Below are 19,254 nucleotides of genomic sequence, written 5' to 3'. Positions count from 1 at the left end.
TGCATGTTAAACTTAACCAAGAAAAGGAGATTTTTTTAGTACAAAAGGGAGCATAATTCAGTCAAAATACATGGCAGAGTAATGAATCTTGAGCTGTGACCTTCAATTATGACCCGGCGTACATGTGTAAAGTTTCAAGTAAATATCTTTGAAGACCTTTAATCAAAATTTTTAAGTTTCAAAGGGGCAAATAATTCTGCAAATATTGCAGGCAGATTTATGCAACTTTGCAAACTGATGTACATTGTTACTATAAAAAAGTATTGTAAATTTCAATAATTGAGATATTTGACTTTACAAAAAAACTTTAAACAAAATTTCTAAGTTAAAAAGGGGCATAATTCAGTCAATATTGTAGGCAGAGTTATCCAACTTGTCAATCTGATGAACATTGTTACTATAAATAAGTATTGTAAGTTTCAATTGAATATCTCAAGCAATAATTGAGATATTTGACTTTACAAAAAACTTTAACCAACGCCGGGGCGACTACAATAGCTCTCATATTCTGCCATGGCAACCAGATTTCTGAATGGAGAACAATTTTGGAAGCCCTTCACCCAAGGAACAGTTTGGGCAGTTTGGTTATCATTATGCTTGTGGTTTTAATTATAAATAAATAAATAATTCATTAGATATAGCATTATACCCTTTAAATTCATTTTGTTCAAGTAGTCCAGTGGTAGAATCACTATTGTAGATCCATGCAAACCTCTGTGAAATTTGGCAAGATTGATAATTCTAGTAGTAGGGTAACAACTGCCCACAAATTCATAAATAGAATAAATAAGAAAATTTACACAAGGCACTTATCTATGATAATAAACAAACAGTCATGCTGAACTGATTTTATTCACTAATATGAAAACAAAGTTACAATATAAATAATTCATGGACGGAATGTTTATATAGTTACCTCACAACAGACTAAATTACTTTAACATTGCTCATTTATCAAGGCCCTTTGTATCATCATCAAAATATATTGAGTTTTGATTAAAATCTTTACATACATAATTTGATATTTGTTTATAAAAAAAAAATTTTCATTTATTAATTTTCTTTTTGCAATAAAATGAAACAAGCATTCACATTATGAAGTTTTTTAACAGTGTTTGATCTTAGAGCAGCTTGTTCATAATTCTTGACGAAAAAAAATTTCCACAATTGCCATACCAGGTACTATGACACTAAACATCGGTACACACTCATTTTATATATACATGTGATGTTGTCATAGATATATTATTGAAGTACCACATATACATGTATTATACAAGAGGGTGTTAACCATTCTTAAATGACTTTGCATATGAACCAGACTTTTTCTTTGTGTGTATTAATTTTCTTTGTGTTTTTTTGGTACTGCATTTATTTTTACAGTGTTTAAATATTTTAAGCATTTTAATGAATGTGTTCAAGAACCTTCGTCGTAAACTATGAACAGCTATAACATCTTCATATTTTGAACTTTTATATTACAACGTCCTACTGATTTCAACTTAAACGACACTGTTTCTATGTATAAATAAATATATCATTAAAAGTCATTATCACTATCATTTAGATCTGTTGGTTTTGGTTGTCTGCTCCTCGTATTTTTGGTCGGCATTTCAATATCATCACTATCATCATCGTCATCATCATCTTCTTGATCGTCTTCGTCAAGGTCGATGTCCGAATCTCCAGAATCATCCGATTCCTGTATCATAAAATATATATTGTAGTGTTACAGAAATGATTTTTTTTTTAAATATGTGACACAGAAATATGTCCATTGGACACGAATATGTCCATCGGACACCAATACCAGCAATTTCTTATACTTTGTTAAGTCTATGGACAGACAGGGGGATAGACGAACAATGGCAACATTGATGCCCTAAACATAGCGTAAATACATGTATACAATATCTAAAGAACTTTTAATACTGGATGATTCACTTGTGTTTTCAATAGATCTGTTTTTATTCAAGAGGCGAATTAAATAAAAATTCACAATTTTCAATCATTAAAATAACCATTTACAATATGAAAACACTTTTCTTGTTAACCACAGACTGAGCTCTTAAGTTTAGCTACATCCTTTAAATATATAAAACTTCACCTCTGACCTGAAGACTGTCCAATATTAACCTAAAATACACTCAAAATTAACAATTATATAGAAATATATACCTCGCTTATATCACCCATCATGTTACCCTTGACACGACCTCCAGCTCCTGCAGCTGTAATTATAAAATTAAAGTTTTTATAATCAAGATTGCATTTCTAGACAAGTTATATAATAATGTTTCAAGTTCTGGTAAAAATATCCTCTGATATTAAATTTTTTTTTTTTTTTTTTTTATAATATTATAACGAAGTTGTTCTTTACAGTTCTTGTGTAACTCACACCACAAATATGAACCAGCGACTTTGGTCCTTGTGATCGAAAAAAAAACATTTTTGCTGTAGTTGTTGTTTACCTTTTTTTTAAATGTTCAGAAATATTTTGTTCAACCTTTTATCTTGTTAGAAATGCTACTTGTATAAGTTCTTTTTTATAAGTGAAGACAGGGTGCATATTTTATAATAATAATCTATTTCTTTTTTTATTAACAACAAATGATTTTACTTTCAAATTATGATGATGTTTCATGACATCATTTTGCTGACAACTCTAGTAACTCCACATGAACTAATAATGCTAGACAAGGTTCATTCACACAAAAATAAGATAAACAAGCAATATTGCTAGACATTTACACAAGAATAAGATAAATAATGACAAATTTTTAAGAGTTTACAATAAATACATAAAAAATTATTTCTCAATGTGTAATAATTTGTCATGTATTTTTTTCAAAGTTTTAATGTAGTTTGTGGACCTATATTTAACAATATTTAAAGTCATTCATCGTACATAACATGAACATTACTTAAATCTTGAATCTTTTTTTTTACTTTTTTTCAAAATTTTAGTACATTTTTCCTATGTTTAATTTTCTTGAAATATTTTGGCTTATCTGGAGGCATACAGCATTAAACATTGATGAACATTGTATTTACCACAGCTAATCAATGGGATCAAATATATATACATGTATAATATATATTATATTATTGAAGAAACATAACATTTCAATATTGCACACATTTCAAGAAAAAAATTAACAATATATCGTCACCTTAATGCAGAAACGGGATAAGTCCTTCAAAATATAATATGAGTTAACCATTTATTGCACTAAGGTGACGATGTATATACATGTTGACTGTTTACAATAGGTATATAGGCAGTACATTTCTATACATACACTACAACTAAATCCTTATAAAGCAACAATATACATTGACTAAATAAACAGAGGAAAATCATGTATGTCTAAACATGTACTATTTCATAAGCCTTGTTTCCATGTGAACTGGTCGCTACATCATATACAAAATATATAAAGTTCAAAGCACTTTTGATGGTCTAAAAAGCCCCCTGATATCAGTGCTTGTTTGAATTTCAATTTTTCAACTTATAACTTTTTCAGTAATATTTTGTTACAATACTATTTATATACTTATTTAATTCTCCTTATTAACTTTCTGTTACACAAGGCAGATATAAATGACCAGGTATAATGCCTTAAGCTGACAGGTCACAGACTGAATGAGGTATAGAATAATCTTAGTCAAACTGCCTATTACTTTTTATCCTGCTACTGTCTATATTATCAGCTGGATAAAGTCCCACCGGATAAACTTTTCTATCTGACTATCTCCAGTCATTACGCCACATGGTTAGCCTATGATGACATCGCATGGTAAGCAGCAAAACAAAACTACTTGTAAGAATGAAATGCTGGTTATTAAATGTTGGTAATCTAAAAACATGATTAAACTTAACAAAAGCATGATAAATCATATACATGGTTGATGTCCGGATAGAAGAAGGTTTATCCAGGTGGCTGAGAAAGCGAATCTTGGTTCGTTAAAGCTCGCCAAGATACACTTTCTCGCTCACCGGATAAATCTTCTTCATCCTGACATCAACCATGATTGTATTCTCTTTATTATCACACATTGTACAATAGTACAAAGTCATGGTATTACCACAATAGAGCATGTGCTATTTCCAGGATCGATCAAACATAAAATACTCATTGATTAAATAGGCAGAATGACTAAGGATGTTCATAATAATTCTGGTGCATTATCTATAATGTATCTATTCTAGTTCTATATGTAACATAAACAGCAGAAGTCAATAAAAAACACACACCATTCACAAACACTTAACATTTGGTAAATGGCTACAAAGTAGTCAGCAGAATACTAACAAAATTGATTTTCATTTAATTAAAAAAAAAGCACCATCCCAAATAAAAAATATGTTTGAAAATATTGTGTTTTTCATTTTTAACATTCTGTGCAATATTTTACCTGTCTGCATTTGTAAATCAGCTAAAAGCAACAAATCATATCATATGATCAACACATTATCTGTGTTTTAAATTTTTTCATTTTTCTTTTCCCCTTTTTTTTTTTTATTTATTTTTTTTTTTTTACAGTAGATATTCTGTTCATACAAAGCATGTACAGAGATAATCTTATAATAAGCCTATTTTATTTACAGATGTGGTCAGTAAAATTTCTTGATTACATCAAGGAATTACTTTAATCTTTATATTATAAAGAAACATGAATGGTCATTTATATTCTGCGGCCTGACGCTTGTTTTTACAAATTTCCTTATAAAAAAAAGAAAGCCAGATTCTAAGTGAAAATTTATTGTACGAAAAAAATTGTTAAAATTTGCCAATAGTATTTTATTATTTAATTTTTTTGAGGGGGGAGGCAGATTCAGACTTACTGCTTTTATCAACTTACTAGAATCTTTCAAATCTACTAGAATTAGTAAAAGAAAACACCTTTGTGAGCAATTATAGTAGGTCTCTAACATATCATTATAAATTCTGAGGTAAACAGTTTATTTGGCCCAATTCTGATATACTAACATTATGCTAAAATGCTAAGGAACTAGGAAAGAAAAAAAAGAATTATCTTCATTATAATCTTAACATCTTATGACAAGTACTGGTCAATATGAATGTATAAATATCTTTAATGTGTTAGTATTTTTAGCATCTGTATTTACTTATAAACATCAAAAATTAAAATAATTTGCAGAATCTACTTTAAATGAATGTTACAACACTCGGATGAAAAACAGTACACCATCTAGTCAGTGATTAGTGAGAATTTGTTATTTTTAGAATTTGATTTTTTACCATCGGGCCTGTTTCGTCTTGCTATTGGGCGACCGCCACCTTCCAGATCATCATCATCGTCGTCATCTTCACTACCTGAACTCTCATCATCATCATCATCATCAGAACCTATAAAATCAATTCTAATGATTATAAACCCCTCTGAAGTTTTTTTTCTTAGTTTTTTTTTAAATTATTTTTGGTGTCCTGTAATACTGTTTAGTTTCTAAAACTGTTCTCATTAGCCACATGGCTGAACTATCTTTTGCTAATTGGCCATTATTAAAGTTATTACAGGTTAGTGATTTGGATGAAAGGCAAAATTACACTTTGTTCCTGCTCTGATTCATTTATAACAAAATTATCATACATTCAGTGCTACCTTCTTCACTTAATAAGCATCTAACATGCTCCTAAATCCATCAGTTACATATTATAAAACACAGGTTTGTCTAGTCTGTAGAGAAAAAATCTTATTCATTTCTTAGACTTGAAAAGCCTTTAAAACAAAATAGCATTTAAGTCAAACATTTCCTATTTCAAAGTGAAAATTGTAAAAATTACATTATAAAATATACAATGTGGCCATACCTGCTCTTTTGTGATCCAGGAAAAACGTTTCTTTATCATCACTCTTTAATCTGTTTGCCATCTTTTTCAAAGCTTCTTCCGTTTCCTAGCAACACAAGAAACAATATTTAATTAACTTACTCCAGTCCTATCACTTCAAGAATATAATGACTCCCTTTTTTCCCCAAACAATTTCCTAGCAATTGTGTTACTTTAAGCATTTTTATTTCAGTTTGTGTTGAAAGCTTAGTAACTATCTGAACAACTCCCAAGTAGGCTTCTTGGAACTAACCAGTACTTTTGTCACATGAGGAAACATGGTTGTGACCCTAGAAAGGCTCTAACACAAGACCACTGGGTTGAGAGACAGATGACACACCATAACCACTTGGCCACCTATCTCTTGGCAATATGTTCATTAAGTGATTTACATTAAACTTTCTTTTGCCCCAAAAAACCCACAGAACAAAAAGTTTTCAAAGTGATTTTTCAAAATACGAAGATGATTTTTTTTTTCAAAAACAACATTAACGAAAGGTTTCCAAAAGTACATTTCAAAATAAGAAGAAAAAACAATTTACCTCAAATTTATCTTGCTCTAACCTATTATAATCTTCTAACTGAGATTCTAGGTACGTGAGATTGCGGAATCGTATAAGATATGCATCGTAAAGTTTCTGTAAATCTTCCTCCAACTTCTCATATTCATCCATATATGCTGGTCTGAAAATTGTGTAATTAATTAATTATAAACATGTATTTTCCTTGTGTAGCTAAAACTACATATCTAAATATAAACATGCTAACACATTAATATATTGTCAACTTAATGCTGCAATTGGTTAACTTCTATTAGAATTTAAAATAGTAAATGGTTACTGCACTAAGGTGACAATATATTTGTTCATCAAATTTAACTTTTGACAACCTTACAAAACCAGTTAAAACTTATCCTTTAATAATCCTGGGCACTAGACAACTTTTTGGGGACAGGTACCCATACCCTCAGGAAGGGGAATTTTGCGTCATTTTAAGACAAAAAGGGGAATTTGAAGTCATATACGAGTTCTTTAAATTTAAGTTTTACACTAACTCTTTGCACTATTTCCTACCATTACTAACAATAGCTAGTATATTTATTACTAATAAATCATATATCCAGAATATATACAGAAGAACTACACTATATATTACCTGAGTTAACTGGTTAACTCCTATTGAATTTAAAAGGAATAACCCATTAATGCACTAAGGTAACGATATTTGATAATCACAAAGTATTGAAAAGTTTGAAAATCATCCATCTCAAATAGAAGTTTTAACAAATGCATAACAATATATTAAGGGTTATCTAATATTTTTACCGGACACTCTGTAGGGTCTGTAATCTTTTCTGGTTTCTCTCTAATTCATTTCTCTTCTTCTCTATCTTAGCTTCAAGATTAGCTTCATCAGATGCTACATTGTCCAACATGTTTAATGTCTTCCTTATCTCATTCTGAAATAATAAACCCTTTATTTGTGAGCTAGACTTTGACATCAGTATTCATATTTACTGTCATGAGATGTAGTTGGATATGAACACCCGTGCCAAGGCTACCTGCCCAACAGGTAGTAACGAGGCTTGCTGAGATATCGCTATCTGAACCACAAACAAATAGGCCGCGTCACGACAAAACCAACATAATGGGTTTGCGACCAGCATGGATCAAGACCAGCCTGCGCATCCGCGCAGTCTGATCAGGATCCATGCTGTTCGCTTACCAAACCTATAACAAGTAGAGAAACTGATAGCGAACTGCATGGATCCTGATCAGACTGCGCGGATGCGCAGGCTGGTCTGGATCCATGCTGGTCGCAAACGCACTATGTTGGTTTTGTCGTGACACGGCTCAAATCAAGATAATTTTCATTTTTTATTCTTCCATATTTTAAATAATTTACCACAACAGATTAATTTTTCATAGAAATTAATATTATTTTATCTGTAACTATTTTCTTACAATAGCGTATGAATTCACAAGTTTATAGGCACAAATTTTCCAGCTGGTCTTGGTCTGCAATGGTTGCATGGGTAGAACCTGCTAACATTATTTTCAAAGCTGACAAAATTGAAGACTCCAACACAAACAGGTAACATAAATGCAGAATTGTATTTAACAGACATATCACATGAAATTTTGTAAAAGAAATGAATGCAAGTTTTACCTCTACTGCCTTGATAGAAGCTGCAAGACTGTGTTCCACCTCATTGATCTCAAGTTGCTTAGCAATCACAATTGTTCTTTGTTCCTGAAACATAGACAACAAAATAACAAATTACATTCTTTTACAGCATGTACTTCAACACATTCAAACAATGTATTGGGCTATAATCAGGCAAGTTTAATTTATTAGATATCATACTTTTGTATAATTTGGAACTCTGATTGCAAATAGCATGTGAAAACACTATTTTTGATTTTTTTTGTCAAATTTTCTTTTACTCAGATCAGCACTCAGCAACTTCAATTAAAAAAAAACATTTTAAGTTTCAATATATAGGAAAAATACTTACTGCAAATAATAGCCTTTCATTGCCTAACACCAAGATATCTCATTTTTTTTTAATTTAATGCAAATTTTGTCTGATGTTAAACAATTAAACAATTTTTACAAAAACTTTCACATACATTAAAAGAAATATGACTGCATATCAATATATATGTAGTAATAGTAATCAAACCTTACCCTTAGATCTACTTCCTTGCCTAGAAGATCATACAGACCAGCACCTTTAGATGTGATCTCCGACGCCAGCCTACGAGCTTCCTTCAGCTCACTTATCTGTACATTAAAATAACATTACGGTCAATAAGAGTCATTTATTGGGTCTGAGTATTTACATCAAATAGATCTTATACAAAGATTGCTTCTGAACTACATGTATTAATTTACAAAACATTTTTAGTGATATGTTCCCAGTGATTTTTCTCACTTAATTGGGAAGAAGTCTTCGCCTCTTGATTTTGTGAAAAAAATATTACTTAAATTGCTAATTTGGGAAGTAAAAAGGCTGTGTAAGTTCAGAATTTTTGAAAAACTGCATGATTAAAAAAAAAATTGGGCAGAAGCCTTTTATTGGCCACTGTTATATAAGGTAGAAAAATCACTGGTTTCATATCTGATACATAATTTACTATAGACAAATATAAATAAATAACGGCCAATCGGCGAGTTGCTTTGATAATGGCATAATAACATACCCTCGATGAAATATCAAAAGAGACCGGAGAGCTGTCTTCTTCATCGCCCATATCTGCCGTATCGGCTGTGTTGGTTTTCATGGCATTATACAAGACTGACGTAACCTTGATAAGTTCTTTCACAGCATAACCATCAGCTTGATACAACTTCTTTGTATTAAGTTTGATATGAGCTTTCGTGGCCTACAAGTAAATGAATTAAAAGCTTACTCAAAACGTGGGTCAGGTCAGATTTCTGGAAACACAGGTGCCTGATGTCTAATAACCCCTTCATACATGTACCTTCTTATATTTATAATAAACATTTATATGAAAATAACATGTACCTTCTTACATTTATAATAAACATTTATATGAAAATAATATTATGGTCCCTGGCCTTAGTTGGGCTAAAACCCGAGATCATTGGTCCTTGAAGAAGAGGCAAACACCTTAACCCCCTACCTATCTATAAGATCCATTTGTAGGCAATTAATAAAAAACATTCTTTCTTATTTCGGTAGGCTAAAAACATTATGTTTTAAAGCCGTTTTAAATAAATATTTCTTGCAGATTATATAACAAAAGAAACATGCAATCTGGCCCGACTCTACATTGTTTACTAATTGGTTTAAGCATTTAGGTATCAAAAAACACCTATCATCTAAAATGGAAGGGTCCAAATGCAATGCAGGGCAAGTCCATTATGATTATACAAATTAATTAACATTCCGGGTAAATTAATTGGAAACTATATCATAATAATTTATACAGATAGTGATCATACCATGAATTCTGCTACAGATTTGATAAAGATAATCCTATCTTGTTCAGTGTCAGTGTCACCATTGATATCTGCACTTGGATCGTATCTGAAAATAAAATGAAACATATTTGAGCCGTGCCATGACAAAACCAACATAATGGGTTTGCGACCAGCACGGATCCAGACCAGCCTGCGCATCCGCGCAGTCTGATCAGGATCCATGCTGTTCGCTATTAGATTCTCTACTTGTACTTGATACATGTATGAAACAACCTAAAATATCATTCTTAGAAAATATCAATACTTTGAAAGTTTCTCTACTTTCTATAAAATGTATTGTTTTGCATGTAAGTTTAAGTATTAAACTATGGCATATTTTAAGATAATTTGTATCAACAACCTGGTTCATTTAAAATTAAAACATGATATCTTTATTTCTTACTGGTCAATTTATTTTCACTCATTGATCAAACTCAACCCTTACCACCCTCCATACCAAACTTAAACACACAAAAATTTTGTTTTAATTTTGTTGGCACAAATTAAATGATACACCAATACAGAATAAAATGCTTTAAACAGAATATAATTCATAGAATTACCCTTTGCAATTCTTACCTTTTCACTAACCACTTGAGAACTTCAGCCACTAAGGGGAAATTGGGATTTCTAAAGTTTTCCATGGAAATAAGGCGAACATATCCCAGAGCTCTCATCATCTCAGTGAAGTCTGAAAGCAGAATGTAGTATGAATTATTTCTAGAAATCATAAAATATCATAGGGTAAGGAAAACAAGCAGGGTGATGGGGACTCAAACTCTAGAAATTCAATACCACTGGACAACTGACTTAGCAAACTGGTCATTTATACATTTTTGAATAATTCAATTTTGACTTGAGACATACTCCTCACTATATTCATTCTAGAATTTTAAATGGGTATAGAAATTAATATGAAGTTGGACCAGGTGGTATATACTATCGCCATCCCACTTTTGACGTCAAATGTAACCGTGTTATCAGTCAGTGTTCTATCAAGCTTTGTCTGAAAGCGGCCCATGTGAACACAAGATTGTGTTATCAAGCTTTGTCTGAAAGTGGCCCATGTGAACACAAGATTTAATTTCCTTCATAGACACAGTATACAATTAATTGCTTGTACTTATAAGTACTAAGTAGAATATGCAGAAGGTTGAGTAATTATAAATAGTCTGCTTATCCTGTCAAATGAGAGGAAAATGAAAAAACATCAGATAAAAGAACAAAATATTTAAATGAGACAATAAATTTGAAAAGCGTTCCTCTTCTTCCAGTATAGTGAAGGGCTGCTGCTGCGGCATTTTATCACTGTGGTTAAATAGTGTGTGAGGGATGGGGAGTCCAGGCCTGTATATACAATTTAAAAACTGATAAAAAACATGTCCTGTTTCCTTCACCTTTTACCCCATGAGCATATTGTGAAAAACGGCCGTTTTCATTGAAAAGCCTCCTGTTACAAGTTCAAACTGCTATAAAACTATGAAAAATGCTTCAATACTGATGAAACTTGGCACGTATGTTGACTGAACCATAACCTTTGTAACAACATGCTTAATCTTAAATTTCATGTTACCATGGCAACGAGGGGGGGACATCTTAAAATTGCGAAAAATCACTATTTTGCATTGTTTTTTTCCATGAAAACTGATTTCAAAGTGCTGCAACTTCTCAATGCAATGAGATAGAGTAAAATGCTTTTCAGCGTTGGTCACATGTCACTGTAGTTGATGTCCCCTTGTGGTGCTCCTGATTGGCTGAATTGGGGATGCAGTTGTATGGCAATTAGGGAGTTAACAACACGATACATCATTGTGGCCTTGGATCTGGTTATGCGTTGTTGTATGCTATCCCATTTTAACCTGTCAATCATTGCTGTGACACTAGTCACTACTGGTGGTATTGTAGTTGTTAGTCAGGAACCTAGATGCTCTTTTTTGCACCGCTTTTAATTTGTCTATGTTCTTTTTGGTGTGAGGGTCCATGACAGTGGATGCATATTCTACCTTGGGTCTGACCAAAGTCTTGAAACATTTGTCCTTGATGTTACTTGGACTGGATGAGAGGTTCCTCCGTAGGACGGCAGTTATGTTGTTTGCCTTCTTACGGACACTATCAATATGTTGGTTCCATGATAGGTTGTTGGAGATGTTGACTCCTAGGTACTTGGCCTTGGTTGTAACAGCCAGATCTTTCCAATGAATGTAGTATGGGACAATGCGTTGATTCCGTTTGGTGGAGACAGGGATAACCTGACACTTGTCTGGGTTGAAGTGCATTAGCCAGTCTGATTCCCAGTGTTGAAAGTTGTCAAGGTCCATCTGGAATTGCCTGCTGTCGGCCTTTGTAAATATGGTTCTGTTCTATACAGAAGCCAGTCGTTCGTGAACAATTTGGCTTTTGATCTCACTCTGGAGGGCAGGTCATTGATACAAGCCAGGAAAAACAGTGGACTGAGGACTGTTCCTTGGTGCCCTCCAGATGTAACAGGTGCAGTTGGAGAAAAATGGCCCTCTGCCAATTCTCATTGCATTCATCCAGATAAGAAACTCCGGATCCAATGGAGTAGGTTGTCTCTTACGCCAAAGTGTTCTAATTTGGTGAGAAACCTGATTCTTGTGGGACAAACCAGCCAGCACACATTGAACAATGCATTCTGATTACAAAACAAAAAAGCCATTTGTCATGTAACCTGTAAGTCACTTACAGTAAGTGAACTACAAAGCTATACATAGGGGTCTAAACCAGGAGATTGCCACTTCAACAACGTTTGTAAAAGAGACTTAATAATTGTATCTTTGATTCTTTCTCCACCCATCCATTAACCAGACATGGACCCTTGAAACTACATAATTTTACTGTTACTCATAGGATTCCGATGTGCTGACTTGGGAAAATGAAGTTATTAAGTGAAATTTATGCACGCTTACTTCTTAAATCTCTGTAAGACATTGTGAAAGCAGTTCAATTTGATAAAACAGGAAATTCTTGATTTCGTTTGTTTTTGTTGGAAACTATTTGGACATGCGCAATTCAATATCCTGTGTCCGTTTGAATACAAAGCTATGAAATTTATTAACTTAGATAGGTTGAACACCTCTATATTATTCCATCTCGTCAAATAAGTGATGCTTTATTATAGAATTTAATAATTTGATGATATTGCAAAGACTTATGAGTTTTCTCTTTTTATTATTGTATGGGTGGACTGGTGGGGTCCGGATGTTGACTCCAAGATTCTATATTCAATTTGTATAACTATGGCCAGGGTCTTTCAGATATGCAGAGGCCTAATTAACTTATCCATTTATTTTCAACTTGTAAATATGGGAATATTGTAATTTGAATAAGAATAGTTTAAGCACCAAGTCGTATTATTTAAGTTTTTGTTTCACAATACTGAGTAAAATGCAATTATACATGTTTTGGGCTAGCGAAAATACATTGTAGGCCAACTCTCACCTTAACCTTGATGTGACGTTTATTATGAAATGGACAAAATTTTTAAAAAAATGCCAAAAAAGTAATGTTATTTTGAATGTTGCCTGAACACTATCATTATTTACTTTTAGATGGGCATAATATCACTGTAATTATTCAATGTTTTTTAATGTTGTTTTTTTCATATGTTCTCGCTGTTGAATACCTAACATTTTTGACTTTGATCCATTTATCTTTGCTATGGCATACATGCACGTGGACATATATATCAGCAAAAGTGATATACAACTATATAGGCCTACATGTATCTCGTACATGTATGTAGCGCATAATGCTTATAGAGATATACCGCACAATTTCTTACTGTTTGCTATTTGCTATTGCTGCAAATAAATAATATTATAAGTCAATTTTATTTATTTATCATTATTACCAGAATCATTTTGTCTGTAGTTGTTATTTTGTTGTTTTTGTTAGTATTTTTGTAGTTTTGTTGTTTTTGTTAGTATTTTTGTAAAATGAAATGAAATGTTCCAAAAGAAAAATACTATCAACTCGTACAACAATTTGTATAAAAGAATACAATGAAACCTAGCTGGAACTAGAAAACAAAAATTAATCCAGTACCAATAGTTAATATAGCATTTTTAAAATTTTAAGTTAAAACATTCTATTAATGATGTAAATTATTATGCAAGCGTGACGACAGCATGACAAAACACAAAACAATTTCTTTTAAGGGAGTAAATGTGTTTCACAATATCTGAAACTGTCATACACTAAAAACTGACAACTCTTTTAACTGATATAAAAATTTTGCCGGTGTTTTTGACACATTCATGAAATTTTCGTCTTTCAAAGCCAAAGTTCGGCCAATAAATCAATGCGCTGAATTTTTTTCCAATTCTCTGTTTCATTTACTTTAGAAAAGTTAACAAAACGTATATTTTTACTTAGAGACGAATCTTATTTAATTAATAACTTTGTGAATAATTAATTGATTGATAATTAATTGATAAAATTTCGTCTCTATTTTATTATTTATTACTAAAATCATATCTCATGGATTTTACGAAGTTGTTTTATTCACTATTTGTTTCGTCATTTATTGTGTCATCGTCGTTGTTTTTAGGTAAGTGTTTTTTCTTCCAAAGTCTTAATTTTTTTCTTCTTCAAATTAGTCGGGATCTTTCAAAAATTCTATTTGAAAGACCCTAATTAAATCAGTTAAAAATTTAAACAATGTTTTGTTGATTTGGTTTTTTGGTTAGACGCTGGAAATTGTTAGAATTACATGTAAATCGCGCTCTGGAAAAAAATGAGAATGCGAGATTTCTGACCTCTCGAACTATATTTTGCAGCGGAAGGATGTGATTTTCCGAGCTCTTGGACTGGTACCTGGTACAGTAGCCGCCGAGGAGCCCTCATCATTAACTCGACGACAATTAGCGACATTAATACGACATTGACTGGACCATTAACATATACGTGTTTCATGAATTCTGCTGACACGTATGTTATCAGGTAAGACTTAGTGTTAAAACATCATCAAATACAACCAAACATGCGCAAATAAGTTAATTGGTCAAAAGATACTGTATGGGAAAAAATAAGAGCAAAATTAAGTAAACTCGAAGAGATATTGTTTCTTGACTTTTTTCCCCTCTTTTCTGCCCCGACTGATAATGTGACCTTACTATTGAAAAGTTACCATAGAAAAGTATTTATATTTATGTCATATATGTAATTCAATTGAATTAGAGCAGTGATAAACCGTTAAATTTCATTATTTTCAAATATTTGCCGGGGTTTTTTTTCTTCGTTTTCCCAAGCTGATAATGTGATCTTATAATAATGTAAATCTAGTATAAGATAAGATAAGATAAGATATAGTTTATTATCGTGACATGTGCATAAATGACATAAATACATAATATACAGATGAAAGAAAAGGCACCCGGCCCTTTGGGCCTATATGTCACCGGGAAATCAATGATGTCATCATTTACATAATTCAACAAAGTTACTTCTTTTATACATAGGATGATCTGAAGTACATGTACAAAATACTGGTAATATATTTTCTTACGTTATCAAATATCAACAACTAATTAGTATATGTTTGTATGTATGTTTGCTATCTGTCTGTACTGTTTGCTATCAGGCCTTTTCTTCCATACCACGCAAACATATTTAACGTATCCGTTACGCATTTCCGCATGCTACAATCTGAAAACACTAAGATGGCTTAATGGTTTCAACTATTAACGCTAAAGATGATTTAGGAAAAAATCTTGCCAATTCTAATATGAACATAAACAGCTTTCAAAATTGCTGATACTTGAAAATTTACACACAAGCAAGCAAAGCTGGCCTCGAGGTTACAGAACTTTTCTGACATCTGCCTCGCACTTAAGGATTTTCATTGGGCAGCGCTTGTTCTGTGCGGGGTGTCTGACCAATCGAGTACCAGAGGTCTGAGTTTTAACTCTGACTACTGTATATCTTAGAACATTGGACCAAAATCTAAGATACGACTTTATTGACATTTTTTCATTTTTTTTCTCAGATCCGAGTTGTTCACGCTACACAACGCTTTACACAGAGCATATTTCTGTTTAGAATTTAGTGAGATTACGAAAGGGTCCCTTGTGTACTACCACACAACAAGTAAGTTATAGATTAATAAACTTATCAACATATAATTATTATCATAAACTTATTAACTTCGACCTCCACCAGAGATATTTCTGCTTACATGTTAAACAACTTCATACTACCAACTGTAAAGAAACTTTCACTTGTTAAGAAAGATATTTGTTTTTTCCCTCAATTTTCGTTGTCATTGTCTTAATAGGGGTGAATCCACAAGCGTACAATGAGCGTCTGAAAGCGTACCCCTCTATATCGTCGGTGACAAAGCTGGATATATGTGACGACACCCCTGACATCACTTCCTGGGAGATGCTTGTCAAACAAGGTAACGTATAGGTTTAACAAAGCACATACTATTTTCATTTTTAATAATATAATTAATATAATTATTAATGAATTCAAAATACATGCATAAACAAAATGGCACACAAAATACTAAATCTTATTTTCAAACAGCAAACGAATTGGGGTCAGCTATATGGCCAATGAGTCCTTTTTTCGAAAATTGTAAAGGACACCAGTGCTTAAAAAGTTTTTGATAAAAAAATATAATAGCATTTTTGGGACATAATGGATCTTTAGTAAAGAGGACTAAAAGAACATGCAAACGCTTTGTGCTAATAGGAATATCTCTTAAAGACAAAGGCATGATTGGACACGACCTTTTACTAAGTTTTATTGTTCGTCTTGAATCTAGTTATTGAGCTATTATCACTTATGTATAGATTAAAGTCTGAAGATTTTTATTTATAGTAGAAATTTTGGTAATTTTTATATTGTTAATTTGGTACTATAAAGTTGAAGAATACAATTGCGTGTAATTCACAGGATCTTTTGAGGACGCCGAGCAAGATTGTCCGAACGATATACGTGGTCAGTACAATTACACATTGACAATGTCGTCCAGTACAACATGTGGACTAGGCAACAGCAGCCTGGACGTCTGTACGGACGTTACAAAGCCAACAGTGAATATGTCGCTGTGTAGCACACCTGTTGCGTTTTCCGGTAATACAAATATAATATGTTATACAAATATAAGATGTTATTAAAATATATTTCTTCTCCAGAATGTACCAGTACTAGATCTAGTTAGTTCTAGAAAACGAAATCGAAAGTGGTTCAATCGAGCTTGGATAAACTTTTTTTCACACTTAAAACCAAACTGTTCATCCTTATTTGTTTACGTTAAGTCTTTTAAATGCTTGTTTCTGTGACCGTACATTCTGAAGAGCTAAAAACGTTAATTTGTTTACTGCGTAGTATCATTATTTATTGTATTGTCTCACAAATATAAATAGTAGCCGCTCTAATTTAAAGCAGCCTTCTTTAAGTATTATATTTTTCTGAACCTTCGGGGTCATTCATTCAAGCACATTTAACGTTGAAGAATGATTGAATACCGCTTACGCCGTTGCTAAGGGGCGTGTGGCATGTTGCACTTTTTTATTATCCCTCGTGAACATACTCTGCAATTTTCTTGTTATTTTGTTGTTTTCATTGTTGCCGAGGGATTTCCCCCTTTGCTTTGCCAGATTTTTGTTCTGATATAATACCACAATTGTAAGTTGCGCTGTTATTCAGAGGTCATGGAACTTAATCAGTCGTATTAAAGTCTAAGAATTACATGTATTCTATTTCAGCTGGCGGTCTGTTACAGTGTGCGTTCAGTCACAGTATTGACTCGTACACGTACACCTTCCTGCTGAACCTTGACAACACAACAGACGAGGCGACAACATTCAGATTCACGTGCTTGGTAAGTGTCGTCTGCTTCATGAAAGAAAAATTAACAGCAGAATGATACATGTAATTTTTTTTTAATCGCAATAGAATAATAGATTCGGTAAAAATTAGTTCAATCAGGTGATATGTATTTTTTGTTGAAATGCTTCCACGCAAATTTAATTTCAAGTACATCATTAGTATATAATAAAAGACGGTCTAACTCGATTTCGGGAAAACGGACTGTCTGTTTTCGAAGCGAAAATGTAAAAAAAAGGAAAGTTTTAAAGCGATATTTCGATATCTTTCAACTATTTTATGTATTTGAAGGGATGTTTTGAAATTATAGTACAACGGTAGATTTTCTGGACGCATGTTGCTTTGATTAAAATCTTGTGTGTGGTCGTTGATTTGTTAAATAAAATCCGCCGAGATCTAACAGCCTAAAATCATTAAATTCTTGAGATTCTTTCATGACGTGCATATAATTTCATTTAAGGTGTCTGGCACATTGGGCGACTACACGTATGCGACACAATACCCACAACTGTGTCACTCTTCACAGACGCCGACATCCGTTCCTTCAGCCGGCGGAAGTTTGGTGATGCTACCATCCGGTATGTAAACATTTCAATAGCCCGTTCTTTAAGCGTTCATTTAAATGATATAGCAGTTGGAAGTACAATATCTTAATCAAATTTTATCATATGTATTTGATTTATATGGCAATAAAGTATATTACCCTGTGAAATATAAGTAAAACTCTCAGCAAATTATGTTCAGTCTTTACTTTTGACAAATATAAGTTTTATCAATTTAAATTTAAGAATATTATTAACTTACTTGTACGTTTACTTGAATGCTAAAGTAATGCACTCATTTAATTAAAAGTTGTAACACGCAGAAACATATCATTAACTGGACAATTTAAATACTTTATTTAACATTTCGATCTACCATTCAATCAACGATACTTGTATTAATTTCGTTTATTATTTTATTTATTTTTTTCAGTTATATGTCCTGTAAGTATAATCTTTATTTATTATGATTTATTAATTTTTGAATGAATGAATGAATGAATGAACGAACGAACGAATGAATGAATAATAATGATAATAATAATAACAATGAAAATAATAAAAAAAACACGAAGAAAAAGCAAGGACACCGATTGAGTATTAAATTTTGAAAACAGTTATTGTTGTCAACCAAGTTGTCAAGAACGTGTATGTGTCACGCATATCCCAGGTCTGTGGACTTTGCATGCGTCTGTTAAATGGTTAAAAGACTGAATTCTACTGAAGCGCTCTTTTGATAATTATACAATAATGGTAAGGAAACAGCACCTATCTCTACTTTCCATTTCTAATTTCAGAGTGCTGCGGCTGGACTATGGAACGACATTTACGCAATGTTTGTGATGATGATGATCTCGCTCATTTTGTGATTGCATATTTGTTATGATTGGTCGTTCGGGGTAAATGTGCTTTGTCAGCCGGATTGTTATGAGTGCTTGTATGAATAGTTTCAAAATAACAACAATATTACACAGAATACACAATATAAAATCATTTTTTAGCATTTAATA

General features: G+C 32.3%; 2 protein-coding genes across 3 annotated transcripts; one reads left to right on the top strand and one right to left on the bottom strand.

Annotated features, from left to right (window-relative positions):
- Positions 1-833: 833 nt before the first annotated feature.
- LOC132719884 (clusterin-associated protein 1-like) lies at positions 834-12,925 on the bottom strand. 2 transcript variants are annotated; one of them, XM_060703836.1, is made up of 13 exons: positions 12,773-12,925; positions 10,425-10,536; positions 9,828-9,912; positions 9,062-9,244; positions 8,547-8,642; positions 8,025-8,108; positions 7,181-7,314; positions 6,398-6,539; positions 5,838-5,922; positions 5,268-5,375; positions 4,420-4,440; positions 2,179-2,231; positions 834-1,702 (listed from the first exon to the last, which is right to left on the bottom strand). In XM_060703836.1, the coding sequence occupies exons 1-13, from the start codon at positions 12,792-12,794 to the stop codon at positions 1,541-1,543; spliced, it is 1,287 nt and encodes a 428-aa protein (XP_060559819.1). In that variant the 5' UTR covers positions 12,795-12,925; the 3' UTR covers positions 834-1,540. The 2 variants fall into 2 exon arrangements, with proteins under 2 accessions (XP_060559819.1, XP_060559820.1); XM_060703837.1 differs by lacking the exon at positions 4,420-4,440.
- Positions 12,926-14,213: 1,288 nt separating this feature from the next.
- On the top strand, positions 14,214-19,130 carry LOC132719876 (uncharacterized). The gene is made up of 8 exons (XM_060703824.1): positions 14,214-14,415; positions 14,645-14,807; positions 15,853-15,953; positions 16,141-16,263; positions 16,767-16,946; positions 17,582-17,706; positions 18,163-18,280; positions 19,042-19,130. The coding sequence occupies exons 1-8, from the start codon at positions 14,346-14,348 to the stop codon at positions 19,128-19,130; spliced, it is 969 nt and encodes a 322-aa protein (XP_060559807.1). The 5' UTR covers positions 14,214-14,345.
- Positions 19,131-19,254: the final 124 nt, after the last annotated feature.

This window comes from Ruditapes philippinarum, unplaced genomic scaffold (assembly GCF_026571515.1).
Source record: "Ruditapes philippinarum isolate M1 unplaced genomic scaffold, ASM2657151v2 ctg148_1_1_1_1, whole genome shotgun sequence".
In the NCBI taxonomy this organism is placed as follows: domain Eukaryota; kingdom Metazoa; phylum Mollusca; class Bivalvia; order Venerida; family Veneridae; genus Ruditapes; species Ruditapes philippinarum.
This window is presented reverse-complemented; position numbering and strand designations above follow the sequence as displayed.